This window comes from Nilaparvata lugens, chromosome 5 (assembly GCF_014356525.2).
Source record: "Nilaparvata lugens isolate BPH chromosome 5, ASM1435652v1, whole genome shotgun sequence".
Classification (NCBI taxonomy): Eukaryota; Metazoa; Arthropoda; class Insecta; order Hemiptera; family Delphacidae; genus Nilaparvata; species Nilaparvata lugens.
Window position 1 is genome coordinate 12612759 of NC_052508.1, and position 15060 is coordinate 12627818.

Consider the following 15060-nt stretch of genomic DNA (forward strand, 5'->3'; position numbering starts at 1 on the left):
TTCTTTTCCTCTATTTCAGTGCCTTGGATGTTTGCCTCTTAGATATATGTATGTGTTTAAGGTCCTGTATATGTTCTTTGTAATGTCTGGAAACGGTGGTCATACGTTGCTCAGGGATGTTCCCAGCTATCAAACTAGGAGAGTGACAGCTGATTTACTGAGACTTCCCAAATCGTATACCACTTGTTTCCAGAAATCGTTTGTATTTCTTGGCCCCAAGTTTTTTAATAACATCCCAATTGAAATCAAGAGGCTTCAAAATCAACTTGTTTTCAAAAAAAGAATTCTTAGATGGCTCAGAGGTCTTATGCCTGACCATTTAGAATCCTTATTCAATGTTATTTCGTAGTTAAAATGTAATTTTGGTGGCTGGCAATAAGCATTAGTAAGATGAGCTGTTTTTGGAAAGTGTGCAAGGTGTGTGAATGTGAGAGTGAATGGTTGCTAGTCTTTTCTTTCTCTTTTCTTTTTCTTTCTCCTTTTATTCATGCATTTAAAATTAGTTGAAGTGATATTCATTCCTGCTTGCAAACGTGGAGTATTGTATACTTCCAGCAGGTAGTATTTTTTATTCCGATTCACAAATTTACCGTATATCTAATAAAACATACCAGTATTTATTTTATTAATCTTCCATTAATTATTTTTTATCTTACTGAGCTGAGTGTTTTGTTTTTCTTATTGATTCTGAATGTGAATATTGTGAGTTTGAATAAATAAAATTTGAATTTGAATTTGAACAACTATGCCCACTACACCGGATCAACAGCGGTCTATGCCAGTACATTACGCGTATGGTACGCGTATGATACGCGTATGATACGCGTATGATACGCGTATGATGCCCGGTCAGAAGTTGTTGGGAACGCGTCAGTTAGCAAGAGAATGTAGCGGTGAACTGGTTACCAACGCGGTGCATACGCGGTTACAACGGGGTTTGCAGGCGTCACGTGCCATGCAAGGAGCGTTCCGTCACAGACAAAATATACTGGCTGACAAATGTTGACCTGGACGTGCATGGCACGCTCCGTGCTTGGCCGGTGACGGAACGGTCTAATGGGTGCATTACATATCAAATGATGCAAAGAATATTTTTTTGCATGTGTCGGTACGGGCACGGTCATGGTATGATACGTTCTAGTGGGTTCGAACCTTAATGGTGTAACAACCGAAACCACTATCTCAAATTGTTTTAATAGATCAGTGGTTGTCGCAATATTAAGTCAATATCAGCAAATGAGATGTGTGTTTATCGAAAATATCAAGTAATATTAAATTTATCCTAAATGAATGTCTATCACAACACTTGACGGTTCTCTCTCTTCACCATGTTCGGTATCGTTGGACGTGTTTAGTATCGACCAATGACAGTCGAGCTCAACCTTGATTGGTCAAAAAGTAATTCTGGTGACCAATCGTAAGGCTTCACCTACACTATAATAATTATATTTTACTGCTTAATGTTCATGCTTTAAATTCACTGAAGATTGATAATGGTGTAACAATTGAAACTAGTATCTCAAATTGTTTGAATAAATTAGTGATTTACACAATCTAAGCGTTTCAACTTGTCATGCATAACTCTATGAACCCTTCGTATAAGTACTAGTACCATATATTATATTTGAATGAATTATTATTATTGAACGGAAATTCAAATCAAATGCTGTAAATCAATCAGACCATAATATATTCTCAACTCATATTATTCATATGAATTAAAATTAATTGGACTTGAATCTAATGAGAAGTGTATTATCTGAACATTCAGAATCTGCTCTGGATAACTACTATCTTCCAAGTTGACCCAATTACAACGTTCTACATAATTTAATTCCAGAATTAGATTCACAATCATACCACGGCACATTATTTTATCTCTCTCAATTTTCATATTATACCTTAATCCACTTCTACCAGCAAACAATGCAATTCAGCTACAGAAATTCATTCGTATTTTCAATTCCAGTCTCCCAATATGACTTTGGGTTGATATAATTTCATATAATATTATCACAGTCTAAAATGGCAACCATGATTTTGCAGGATAAGTAGTTACATACCATGAACACCGGAGCTCACCGAAATGTAGGTCAACTACCGTACATTCTACTCCAATGGAAGATTCCATGTTATTTACTGAGATTACATTGCTGAATGGACATTATTTCTGTGAATTGCTTCAGACACAAGATCATGAATAGAGTGCTTATAAGAAAAAGGTTTGATCTAGCTGCTGACACAGGAAAGAGAAACATAACTGATATAGGAAACGTAATGTTATTTTTTACTCCGTGCCCCAGTCCAACATAATATTATCTCGCAAATTGCCTGATATTTTATAAGAATCAGGACAAGTTTGAAATTCAATCAATAGTTTCTAAAAAATTATCCAATCTTATCATTGTGAGAAAACATAATCATTGGAATAATTGCTAAGATTTGAAGTTATAAGATTACTTGAATATTCTCAAATCCAGTCATTGTAAAAGATCATAATCATTGAAATAATTGCTAGCACTTGAATAAATTTATAGTTTCCACAACAAGCAGTTCCAAACAAACAAAGGAGCGTGTTTCATAGAAATCTTTTGAATATAATGGACCCGTTCTGTGTTCTGGTTTTGAATCCAGTTCCAGTTCCAAGTTCCTGTCCCACAGTCGAAGCCTGGTAAATTGTTACAGTTCCAACTATCCGAGCTCTCTTTCAAACACCAGTTGCGCTTTGCAGTCTTTCTGCTGCCTCGTCCATGTTTCACATCCATATGTAACAACTTGAGTTCTGTGAATTCTCATTATGGTATTCCTGGTGATGAGTTTTGAATTGAGCAGTTTGCAATTTCGGAAGTATCCACGGTTGCCAATACAAACCTTATTCTGCGTTCAATCTTTTAATATATTTTTAGTTTCTGCAGTTCACTCAGGTTCCCAAATATGTGAAGCTTGTAACCTTTTCAAACATGCTCCCCCCTATTTTGATATCTTCGCGTTTCAATACAACCAATATTGAATGCAATATTGGTTGTATCCAATATTGAATGCTCAGGAGCTGCATTCTACCCGAGCGCGAAGCGCGAGGTGCGCCCCAATTCTACAAGCGGGAAGCGCTTGTTTGATTGAATATTTAATCAAATTCCATCTATTCGAGTAGTTGCATTTAAAAGACAAGCTCCACATCAATGAATCGTCACAATCAATAATAAACACAAAAAGTACAATAGTGCAAGGAGGAGACGTCAAAGAAAAAACACTGCCTTTAGGAGCACCCCCTGGAAGGAATCGATTAATATCAGTTGATTTAAATGAAATTTTTATTTTCTAATAATTCTATGATAAGTAATTTTCTTTCCTCAAGACATCCACACATTCATCCAATGTGTATGGCGCTCTTTTTAACAAAACTGACCTTATCCTTCCGGTCATCATTGAGAAGTTGTAAAAATCTTTAAGATGATGGGGGAGTCTATTTATAATTTTTATTGCGCTATAGTGTGGGCCTTTCTCTAGAAGGGTTGGTCTATGTGCCGGGTAACCGAGGATTGAGTCACCACTCCTCGTATTGTAGGAATGATCAAGTAAAACGGATGAGAATGCTCTCTAATTTTTACCAACGTACGTGATGATCTCCAGAAAGTACATGGCTGGCAAAGTTGATATACTCTCTCTCACAAAATAACGCCTACAGGATGTTCGTGCACTGAGGTTGAAGATTATTCTCAGAGCTCTTTTCTGCCTCCTGAAAATTGCCCCAAGGTGTGTGTCATAGCCACCCCAGAATAACAAACTGTAACGAATGACAGACATGAGATAGCCATGATAGATCGCAAGCAGGGAATTATACCCTACTGCTCCCCTCACACACCTCAGCGAGAACAGAAGATATCCTATGCAAGAGACGCTGCACCTGATCACCCCATTTCAAGTCACCCTGCAGCTCGAACAGTTTGAACTCTAGACTGAAGCTTCCTTACCGAGCGCGAAGCGCGAGGTGTGTCTACATGATACAAGCCTGCAGCACTTGACAAATTGAGTTGAGTGTCGAACTTATTATCTAGGAGAGTCATGATTGAGTGGATTGACCAACCTGCGAGCATCGAGTGGATCATGTGGCGGAGTGCGCCTGAGAATGGCCTGTGTGTGCTTCGGGCTTGGGTTCGCAGCCTGGTCCGGTGGCAGCTGGTGACGTGCATGTCTGAGAGATGTGGCAACACCGCACCAGAGGACACAGCCACAGAGCAGCACCAGCCAGAGGCAACCCCCTCCACCGCCACCCAGGTGGCCCAAGCTTGCCACCATCGCCACGGCACACTGCCAATAGCAGGACACCTGAAATCAACAAAATAGAAGAGAAACATTAATAGAAACATTATAATAACATGAAAACCCTATTTATTTGAAACATTCCAAAACTTTAAAACATTTTAACAACTAGTTTCGACTTACTTTGACCATTTTCAAGTTTAAAAGAAACATTGTATCGATTCAATCAAACAATTGCAAAAAAGAGAACATCAAATTTTGGAAACAGTACGATTATCGAAACAAAATTATCTTGCATTCGAAATTGTAGGTTCGAGCTTGAGGTGTAAATAGATTTCTGTTTTAATTATGTATAATATTATGTTTTTCACAGTTGCCTAACTGTTGAAACTGGGAATTCTGTAAAAAGGAGATTTGTAGGGTAACGTCTGGGTCGACCAAGTGCTGCTTTGATTAAGTGTTTTTGAATTAAGGAGATTTTGTTAAAATGTACGTCCAATGCCCCACCCCATACCCTAATGCCATACTGTAATACTGACTGGGCGTGAGCAAAGTAAATTAATAGTAATATATTTAAATCACCTAACCCGTTTAACCTGTAAAATTTATGTATAATATGTTTCATCTTTTTACATATATTATCAATGTGAGCGTTCCATTTGAGTTGTGAATCTAACATGACTCCCAGATATTTTGTCTCCCTCACTCTTATCAATGCCTGACATACACAGTTTTCATCCCTCTCCTGCAACCCTTCCAACTCTACATAATGATTATAATATGTACAGGAGTCTGAGTGAGTTTTTACACCATCTTGAAATAGCTCTGTAGGGATAGACCTTTCTGATGGAGAGAAAAGCATGTACACACTTTTTTTATGTTAAGTGTCAGCGTGTGGTGATCCAGCCAAGATTTAACCCTAGCCAGACCAGCCTCGGCTAAACACTTAACCTCCCGCCAATTTGACCCAGTAAAAATTAAGGCCGTGTCATCTGCAAAGGAGATGGAATGGCATCCATTGATGTCAATTTTCAATAGATCATTGATATATACCAAAAATAATAACGGGGAGAGCACTGTACCCTGTGGAAGACCGTAGTCGGTCAATGTCAGTTTACTGGAGTCAAGGATTTGTATTCTTCCATGCAGGTAACTTTTAAATAAATTTAACACCGTTCCCCGGATACCTATTCTCTCTAGCTTACGTAGAAGGACTTTATGAGGAATGGTATCATAGGCCTTTGCCAGGTCCAAGAACACAGCCATAGTTTTTCTACTGTTTTTAAAGTTTTCCGTTACAATTCTAACCAACTCAGTCATTGCATCTTCGGTGGATTAACCCTCCTGAAACCCGAATTGATTTACAGCAATAAATTTGTACTTTTCAAGATATTCGACCATTCGTTTTTTTATTATCTTTTCAAATATTTTAGACAGGTTGCTTATAAGGCTGATAGGACGGTAGTTCTCGGGAGCTTTTTTGTCACCTGATTTATGGAGAGGAATTATTTTAGCTATTTTAAAATGTGAAGGAAAATGGCCTAACTCGAAACATTTATTAAATAAAATTGACAATGGTTTGGCTATGAACTCTGCTGTATTTTTCAAACATATGTTGCCTACTCCATCCACTCCCGGAGAGGAGCTACTTTTAAGCTTTTAATCATTATTAGTACCTCTTCATAACTTGTTGGATGCATAAAGAATGATTTTGGAGTGTCAGCCGCTGCACAAGGTGGATACTGTAAGTTAACTGGATTTCGTGTGGACCTGTTGAGGATTTTCTCTGCATGGTTTCTTCCTACTTCTGAAAAATATTTATTCATAATGTCTGGGTCGATTTCGGGTGGTTTATGTGTACGTTGTATGTCTAAAATTTCCTGTATGCAGTTCCAAGTTTTCTTACTATCACCTTTGTAATTTGATATTTTAGTCCTGTAATAATCAAATTTTGTTTTTTTAATAAGTTTATTCAAAATATTTCTGTAAGTCTTATACCTATTTTGTAGCTCCATATTAAACGGTTGACTGTTCATTTTTTTGTGCATTTTGTCACGTTCTCTGATTGATTTTATCAGCCCTGGAGTTATCCATTTTTTTAGTGGTCTATTTCTATTTTTAATTTTTATCTGTTCAGTGGTTAGTTCTATGTAGAATATTAATTTGTCATAGAAATTACTAATTTTTTCATCTAAATTTAAATTTTCATCATACAAGTTAGTTTCATTTTGCCAATTCTCTTGTTTTAAATAGTCAATCAATTTTGTATAATTAATTTTTTAGTAAATATCTCTCTAATTTCTTTTGTATTTGTGATAGATTTTGTTATGTGAAAAGTTGTACAGAAATGATCAGTGATGTATGTTTTTTGTATGGAGCTAAGAACATGACTTTCCTTAAAATTCACATTTTTCCAGAAAATATGATCAATACATGATTTTGTATTACATGAAATGCGAGTAGGTTTATTAACAAGAGATCTCAGACCATACATTTGTAATAGGCTACTATATTCATTTGATAAATTATTATTCCGCAGAATGTCAATGTTCAGATCTCCGATCATGATTATATTTTCATTTTTTTGAACATTAGACATACTTGTGTCCAACTCATTCAGAAATGCTTCAATATTAGAAGAAGGAGATCTGTAGACTTCAATAAGAGTAAAAGGACAGCTGAAAGCTTCCAATCTAATCATGATTATATCTGCTTCCGAATTTTCACAGTCAAGATAATGTACATCAATCCATTCCTTCACAAAAATGCACAAACCGTTACTTTTATTTAGTTGGCCTGGCTTATCTATAACTGTATATCCATCTATGCTATAGTCAAAAATATTATCTTCAGTCATCCAAGTTTCAGTTAGAACTATTACATCGTATTTTATTTTACAGTTTTGAAGAGTATAAACAAATTCATCAAAGTTTTTTCTTAAGCTACGTATATTCATGTGTATAATATTAAAAGAGACAACATTATCTATTACTTCATCTAAATGAGAGTTAGGATCAAAATTTAAAATATCATCGCTCTCAATCGTATCGAAACATTCCAAATCAATCACCCCATCAAAGCCATATTCATCAGTAACGTTAATGAAATAAGGAAAGTTAAAGTTATAATACAATAACAGAAATGAGATTAAAAAAAAAGAAGAGGAAAAGAGTTAAATTTGAAAAAAAAAACAAAACTTTTAATCATTTCCTTATTATTTCTCAAAGACTGTATTATTTTCTCATAATTATGTATATCAGTCTAATAAAAAACAATTACAGAATAATTATATACACCCCACTGATGATGATGCCAAGTGCATCGAAACTAGTTTGTACTCAAAAAAAACTCTGTGCAATTGACAACATCTTTTTATTCCACCTTAATATCGTGAGATGGTATAGTTGAGAACTATACTATGGATTTTGTCTATGAATATCGCAACTCTTTGGAGAACTCTATGAATATCGATATCCATGATAACAATATCAGTAATATCTTTTCTCCGATTATAGCTTCCTTCCAAAATGTTACAAACGGTATCAATAAAAGTGTGTACAGATTCACGCGCCGCGAACATGAGCCACTTGTAATCAGCTGATGCCAAGCTTTTTATATCTGTATCTTACCGTTTACAGATATAGTCTGTATTTTTACAGAAACGGTAAGATACAGATATAGTCAGCTGATTAAAAGTGAATTGCTCATGTTCGCGGCGCGTATATCTGTACGCACCTTAACACTATAATAGGTTACATTATCAGGTAAAGTGTTATTCTCCTCAGGTAATTCATCCCAACTCTTCTATGATTATTCACAGCTATACAAGATGCGATCTGTCACATTTCGAAGATGTGAAACACAAGAAGTTAGTTCCAATATCGATATCTATGATTACAAAATTAGTAATATCTCACTCTTCTATACTATTTACATCCCAGTGATACAAGTGAAATCGTGAGATGGTGTACTTGAGAACTACCTATATGTATATCGTACATCTTTGAGGAACTCTATGAATATCGATATCTATGATTACAATATCATTAATATCTTATTCTTCTGGACTATTTTCATCCCAGTGATACGAGTATCGTGAGATGGTGTAGTTGAGAGCTATATCATCGATATCGTCTATGAATATCGTACCTGTTTGGGAAACTCTATGACTCTCCATATTCCTGATTACAATATCAGTAATGTATAATCCTACTTCTTCCACTGGGGCTGTTCAATACCAGTAAGGATCGTTAGATATTGAACTAGGAAACTCTTGTGGAAATACGAGTTAGTCAGTTACAGTACATACACATCGATAAATATCGTACGATATTTAGCGGTTTTTATGAATTCTAGCAGATTAAACGGAGCTTGGCAAACATTATCTGTTCAATCCAAAAGAGCCAGTTACACACACATCGATTGGTTATACGTCTTGGTTGTACATCTAGTTGTACATCCTGGTCTGGTACATTGGTTGTACATTTTGGTTGTACGATTATTTGCCATCATTATGATTTTTATCAGGTTGAACGGAGCTTGACAAGCGTCATCTGTTTAATCCAATCAAATTATTTATAAGGACGGAAAAAACGTAAGTCCAATAATCGATGTGTGTGTGTGTGTGTGTCACTAGCTTTCAAGGACGGCAAACAATCGATCTTGTATAGCTAGCCTACCAGGGAAGCAAAACAATCTGTACCAAGGAAGCAATCTACACGCGACCAACCCCATTCCGAACAACAGAAAAGTATCTGCTGCCATTTAGAAAGCAGCTGAACGTTTCATATTGTTTTTATCTGTTTCAGATGTGGATACGACGTGTTGGAACTTTGGGAAGGCGGCAAAGAAAAGCCATCGAAGCGGTTATGTGGTGATTGGACGGATCGCTTAAAGCTACTACGTCACAAGACATCAGACTCCAATCTCAGACTTCGATTTCACTCAGACTATTCGCATAATTTCGGCGGATACAAGGCTAGAGTCTCCATGGAGCATGGTGAGTAGAGTCGTATTTTGAAACAAGTGATGATATGTTGCTGTCGTTAAGTTTTGTATATATTGATGATGTTATTGATCAAGTGATGATAGAGTAAGGATCACTTTCTCCAAAAAAATTTAACTCAAATTCCAGCTAAAACTATAACCTTACTCAACTGAAACACATTATTATGATTGCAACCATACATTCAATGAACGGGTTCAATGGTTGAACCAGCTTTGGAGAAAGCTGCCCTTATTCAAACAAGTTTATGTGAGTGTATGTGTAGGTTGTTGATTTCAAAACTCGCGATAATATATGATGGTTTGGTTTTGTCAATTAATGTTATTGTAGTGTACTTGAACTCATTCGATCTCATATTATTGTTCGAGAAAGTATATTTTTAGGTTTCAGATGTAATTTAGGTTTGTCAATTGATGATTTGTTCATTCAAACAATTGTAATAGAAGATGATTCAATTTGACCATGGAAAGAAGATAATATCATAAGCTATATTTTCTCTCTATGGTTTGGCTCTGTCATTTGATCGCAGTTATAACTTACGATTCATCATACGTTTGTGCAACCAGGCATATGACTCAAAACTTCACACAGAGACTTTGGAAATGTGTTATCGCGACCTTATTGCAGAATTCAGTGAGGATTTGCTGAATTTTTCTCCATTCTCTGAAACTGCTGAAAATTTCTTCACTTTATGACAGTCATTAAAACCCAAATTTTTTCTCCTAGCATTGGAATTGATCTTCCAATTTTACTCCATAGAGAATTAATGTTTAATAGTTAGGCTGGGCGTACACCGGTTAGTCAATACAAGACTAGTCACGTTTAGTCACAATACTTTACATGGTTGGTTATGAAGACATGTCCATTGTCCAATTGCAATGACTAATCAGTGTGAGTTGCGTGACAAGCTGCTATGTGAAGTATTGTGACTAACCTTGTCTGATCATGTCAGTCGGAAGACTTTATCACTACATAAATAACAAAGACTTAACTCAATTCAATAAAGGAATGGGTGAAAATAAATTATTACTTTAAAATTCCCAATTGATAAACAAAATATATTTTTCAAATTTTCTTAGATATGTTTGATGTTATTAATATGTTTATTGAAGTATGCAAATTTCCACTAATCTGTTTTGAAATTCTAGTGCTATTTGAAATATTTGATGTATCTTGGTTATACTATATGATTAACTATAAATCACATTAAGTATATTATGATTTTTTATTCGTCTATCTGTATTGTACTGGTCTGGATTATATTATAAAGAGCTGTTTTAATTCTAAAATATTGTTAAATTATAGGTAAGTAATGTTTTGAACTCGTGGCTAGAGCACAATATTCATTTTTCTAGCCACCCCAATTATTTGAAAACAAATTATTTATTTTCTTGTAAAACTGTTGTTAATTGGTGAATATAATTTAATTTGTCTTGTCTTGACTAACTGGTGTGCACCTAGCCTAAGGATATCATTATTTAATTCCTCATTTCAACGATATCATAGTAGAATTCAATGAGCATCAGGTTTCCCAAATCTTCTCATAACTAGCTATTTCCAAAATATCACAGCGATATAAACCGAATGCGTATTCTAAAGCCATACAAATCACATGTCTCCTCGCAAACTACGCATTTATTGTTGCTGTAAGGCATTTACGATGATATATTACAGCATACGAGTAGAAGGGATGAGAAGTCACAGAATGCAATTTGGGCGGCATGTGGAGCTAAGTATAGCCCAACAAGCATCTAAGTATAGCTAAGTATAGCTAAGTATAGCTAAGTATAGCTAAGTATAGCTGCATGTGGAGCTAAGTAGAGATCATTGGCTGTTATTGGGTGAGAAAATGCCGCACAGTTGCCAGCTCAAGTGGAGAGATCTTGAGTGTTATTGGCTTCTGAAGAAAATAATAACGATACACTGCTCAGTTCTGTATCAGGGTTGAAGTGCTTTCTCAAGCCGGGAAAGTGGTAAGGCTTTGTTAAGAGATGAAACTCTGTCTCCACTTCATGTGCTCAAGCTATCAGTGCACTTTTCCTGCTCTTTACTTCTCATTCACTTCTTCTTCCCTTCTTATTCCTCTGCTCGCACCCTCTTATTCCCTCCAGTATCATAATAGTTATCAGAGCACGTTGAAAGATTAGTAGTTCCTGCTCCGAGTTTTCCTGCTCTTTCCCTCTTATTTTCAAAATCTTCTAATTTTCACAATCTTCCTCTCCTATTATCTTGTTTTTTTCCCTCTCATTCCCCTGTTCTTCCCTTTTATTTCCCTTTACATCATGAAAGTTAGAGTTACCTATCACGTTGAAAGGTTAAGAGTTTTCGAGTATTCCCGCTCTTTCCCTCTTATTTCCCAAATCATGCCCTCTTATTTTCTCAATCCTCCTTTCTTATTATCTTGTCCTTTCCCTCTCATTCCCCATTATTTCCTTTTTTATCATGAAAATTATAAGAGTTACCTATCACGTTGTGAGTTTCCGTTAAGAGTTTAAGAGGTTAAGAGTTTCCGAGTGTTCTCGCTCTTTCCCTCTCATTTTCCGAATCTTTTCTCCTTATTTTCCCAATCATCCTCTCTCCTTCTTCTGTTCTTCCCCTGTCATTCCCCTGTTCTTCCTCTATTATTTCCCTTTATATCATGAGAGTTATCAGAGCACGTTGAAAGGTTAAGAGATAACGAGTGTTTCTGCTCTTCCCTTCTTATTTTCTCGAAACTCCCTCTTATTTTCCCGCTCTCCCCCTCTCATTCCCCTGCTCTTTCCCAACATTCCCCCCTGCATCCTGATAGTCATCAGAACACGTTGGAAGATCACGAGTTCTGAAGTGTAAGTACGTTTCCGTGTCTCGTTCATCAACTTCGAAAAATTGAAAACCTGACGTAGTCTGTCTATGCTGTTGATAAAGCTCTTATCGAATCATATTTGTTTTGTCACGTTGACCCTTTCACAAGCTGCGTACAGACTTATGCGCCATGAACACGCATATTTCGCCTTTTATCAGCTGATGCTGTGCTTATTATATAAGTATTTTAATGTATCTGTACAAATACATATATAATGAGTTGAACATCAGCTGTTGATAAGCGAAATGCGCGTGTTATTGGCGCATAGGTGTGTCGCATCTTTGGAAATCTCATGGATTGGAGCATATTCATAGAATCTATCCGATATCGAGAAGTTCAATCAAGCTGAGTTTACACCGGAATGAATAGCACGAGTTATTGGCAAAAGGTTATCAACTTGACTGAATCGTCAAAAATTTCTCTTAACAAAAGTTAATAAGAGAAGTTCGTGTTCTTGAGGCTGTGCAAAGGCTAAAAATAAACTTTCTACTTGTGATATGTTTTGAAGTTTTTCGATTTGTATATCATCAAGCTATCAAAATGAAAAAGTTTTCTCAAGAATTTTTTTTCCGATCATTACTTTTTGAGATATGAGCTCCTGAAGTTTGAATTTTGGGGAAGAACATTTCAAATTCGATAATAGATAAATTAATGAGATTTAGAGGATGAATTCTTCATGTTATTGTTAATCTATTAAAACAAAAATTTTCTGAAAATATAAATTTTTGAAAAAGTTATTCAATTTAACAAAAATAACTCAACTAAAAGTTATTTTTAGTAAATTGAATAACTATCTTAAAAATTTATATTTTTAGAAAATTTTTGTTTACGAGATCAACAATACCAATCCTCTAAATCTCATGGATTTATCTCTTACCGAATTTGAAATGTTCTGTCCCAAAAATTCAAACTTTAGGCGCTCATATCTCAAAAAGTAATGATCGGAAAAAAATGTTTACCTGAGAAAACTTCTTAATTTTGATAGCTTGATGAAATACAAATCGAAAAACTTTGAAATATATCACGAGTAGAGAGTTTATTTTTTGCCTTTGCACAGCCTCAACAGAGAATTCCTTGTTATTAACAGGGTTGATGACAAAAGGTTTAGAGTTATTAACTTCTGTTGATAACAAAAATAGCAGCCAAAAGAAAATGTTATTAACATATATTATGTTAATGAATTCTTCAATTTTTTTTCCATCACGAACTGCTTATTATTAGATTACTTTTTGCCATTAAAAAGAACGACCAGTAGTCAGATCTCTTACAATAAATGAATTGATCATTTGAATGAATAATTCATTTATTGTAAAAAATCTGACTACTAGTAGTTTTTTTCAATAGCAAAGAGAAATTTATGTCGATGGCCTCTGTTATTAACATCATTCAAGAACAAAAATGTAAAAACTTTTGTTATTGAAACCGGTGTAATCGCACCTTCAGTGTTACATGTTAATTAAAGTAGCCTTACATTGTTCTTGGAAAAAGTATGGTGCGATATTCTTCAGTAATGAATAATATCTCCAGTGAAGGAAAAATCTTGGAAAAGTAATAGTGAAAATTCCATCAATCTAGACAATAACGAGTTCCTCTAGTAATGGTAGAAGTATGTTGTAATATTCTCCAGCAACGAATTCCTCTAGTTATAGGGAAAGTATTATATAGAACTATTTATTTATGACTGATGTTGAAAAAGTACGGTGTGATTTCCCTCAGTGATGATGTCATTTCCATGAACTTCTGATGGAAACAGAACATATATCAAAATCTATTCTCTTGGATAAATATGAGCGAATACTTCAAATTGAAATATTCTAATTCATTTCATTGAGCCGAAAACGATAAACCTGCGTTCATACTACTTCAACGCTACTTCATACGCTTCTTCAACTGGAGTACCCTACTATTGTTATTTTGAAAACGTATGATGAAATATTCTCCATTAATGATGCAACTCCCATGAACTATCCTTATTGAATAGGATTCATAGAATCCATCCGCTCTTCTTGAAACTGGAATATTCAGCTGTAATATCGCATTCTCTCATGCAACTTATCATTTTTTTATGATTCTCATCATCCAGTGGGTAGTAAATGTTCCAATACTAGAATTCTTCCTTTAAAGCGGTGAGGCCCATAGACACGATTATGACTAATAAGGGAAGGAGAGCTTGCAGCTATCTCGATAGATGTGGTTGTTGATTTGTCCAACTGAATTGTGGTCCAAACCATTTTTAAATGTCAATTTTGAAATCTATTATTCAATCATTGAAGAATTATAATTGGATTGCCTTGATGAATCAGATATGATTGATTATTTTGAACAAAAATCTCCTCCTTAGAAACAAGAATTATGCTACAATCTTTTCCGACTCATATCTAGCCAATTACTCAAATAAACATAAAAATTCCTATTATTGCCAGCACTCGCGTAGTCTGCCAACATCTCTTTCGCCTACAGGCTGATAATTATATACTTTTAATGGTATTCTCTCAGCTGACATTCTTTGTGTATGCTCCCTCCATTGATGCCGATTCTCCGTAGCTCTTTCTTTCATGCTGCAGATATATAATTCTTTCCTAATATCTTCATTCCTGAAATGATCTCTTCTGTCACACCCCTTGGTTCTTCGAAGAAATCTCATTTCGGCTGCCTGCACTCTACCCTCAATCGGCTCTGTTGTCACCCAAGATTCAATTCCGTAGAGGAGGACTGGAGCGGCCATATAAGACTTCATGAAATTGTCTGGTCTAGCTTTTTTACCCAAAGTCCTGCTGAACAAAAATGAACAGCTAATACTACACCAGATATACCTGTATCAGTTATCCACTATAGAAGGCAAAATTAAGAAAGAGAATCGGCAATGCTGTCTATTTCATTGTATAACACTATAATCATAATACAATTATGACATTGGAGGAAAAACTAGGCTGAGCCTGTACTATTTCCCTCC

The 15060-nt window shown here is 35.4% G+C and overlaps 1 protein-coding gene across 1 annotated transcript in view; it reads left to right on the forward strand.

The window, feature by feature from the left end:
- LOC111055403 overlaps nucleotides 1–15060 on the forward strand; it is a 273287-nt gene that overhangs the window by 137442 nt on the left and 120785 nt on the right. The window contains exon 7 of the mRNA XM_039429382.1: nucleotides 9069–9259. Within this exon, the coding sequence (XP_039285316.1) occupies nucleotides 9069–9259 (191 nt within the window). The remainder of the gene's footprint in view (nucleotides 1–9068; nucleotides 9260–15060) is intronic.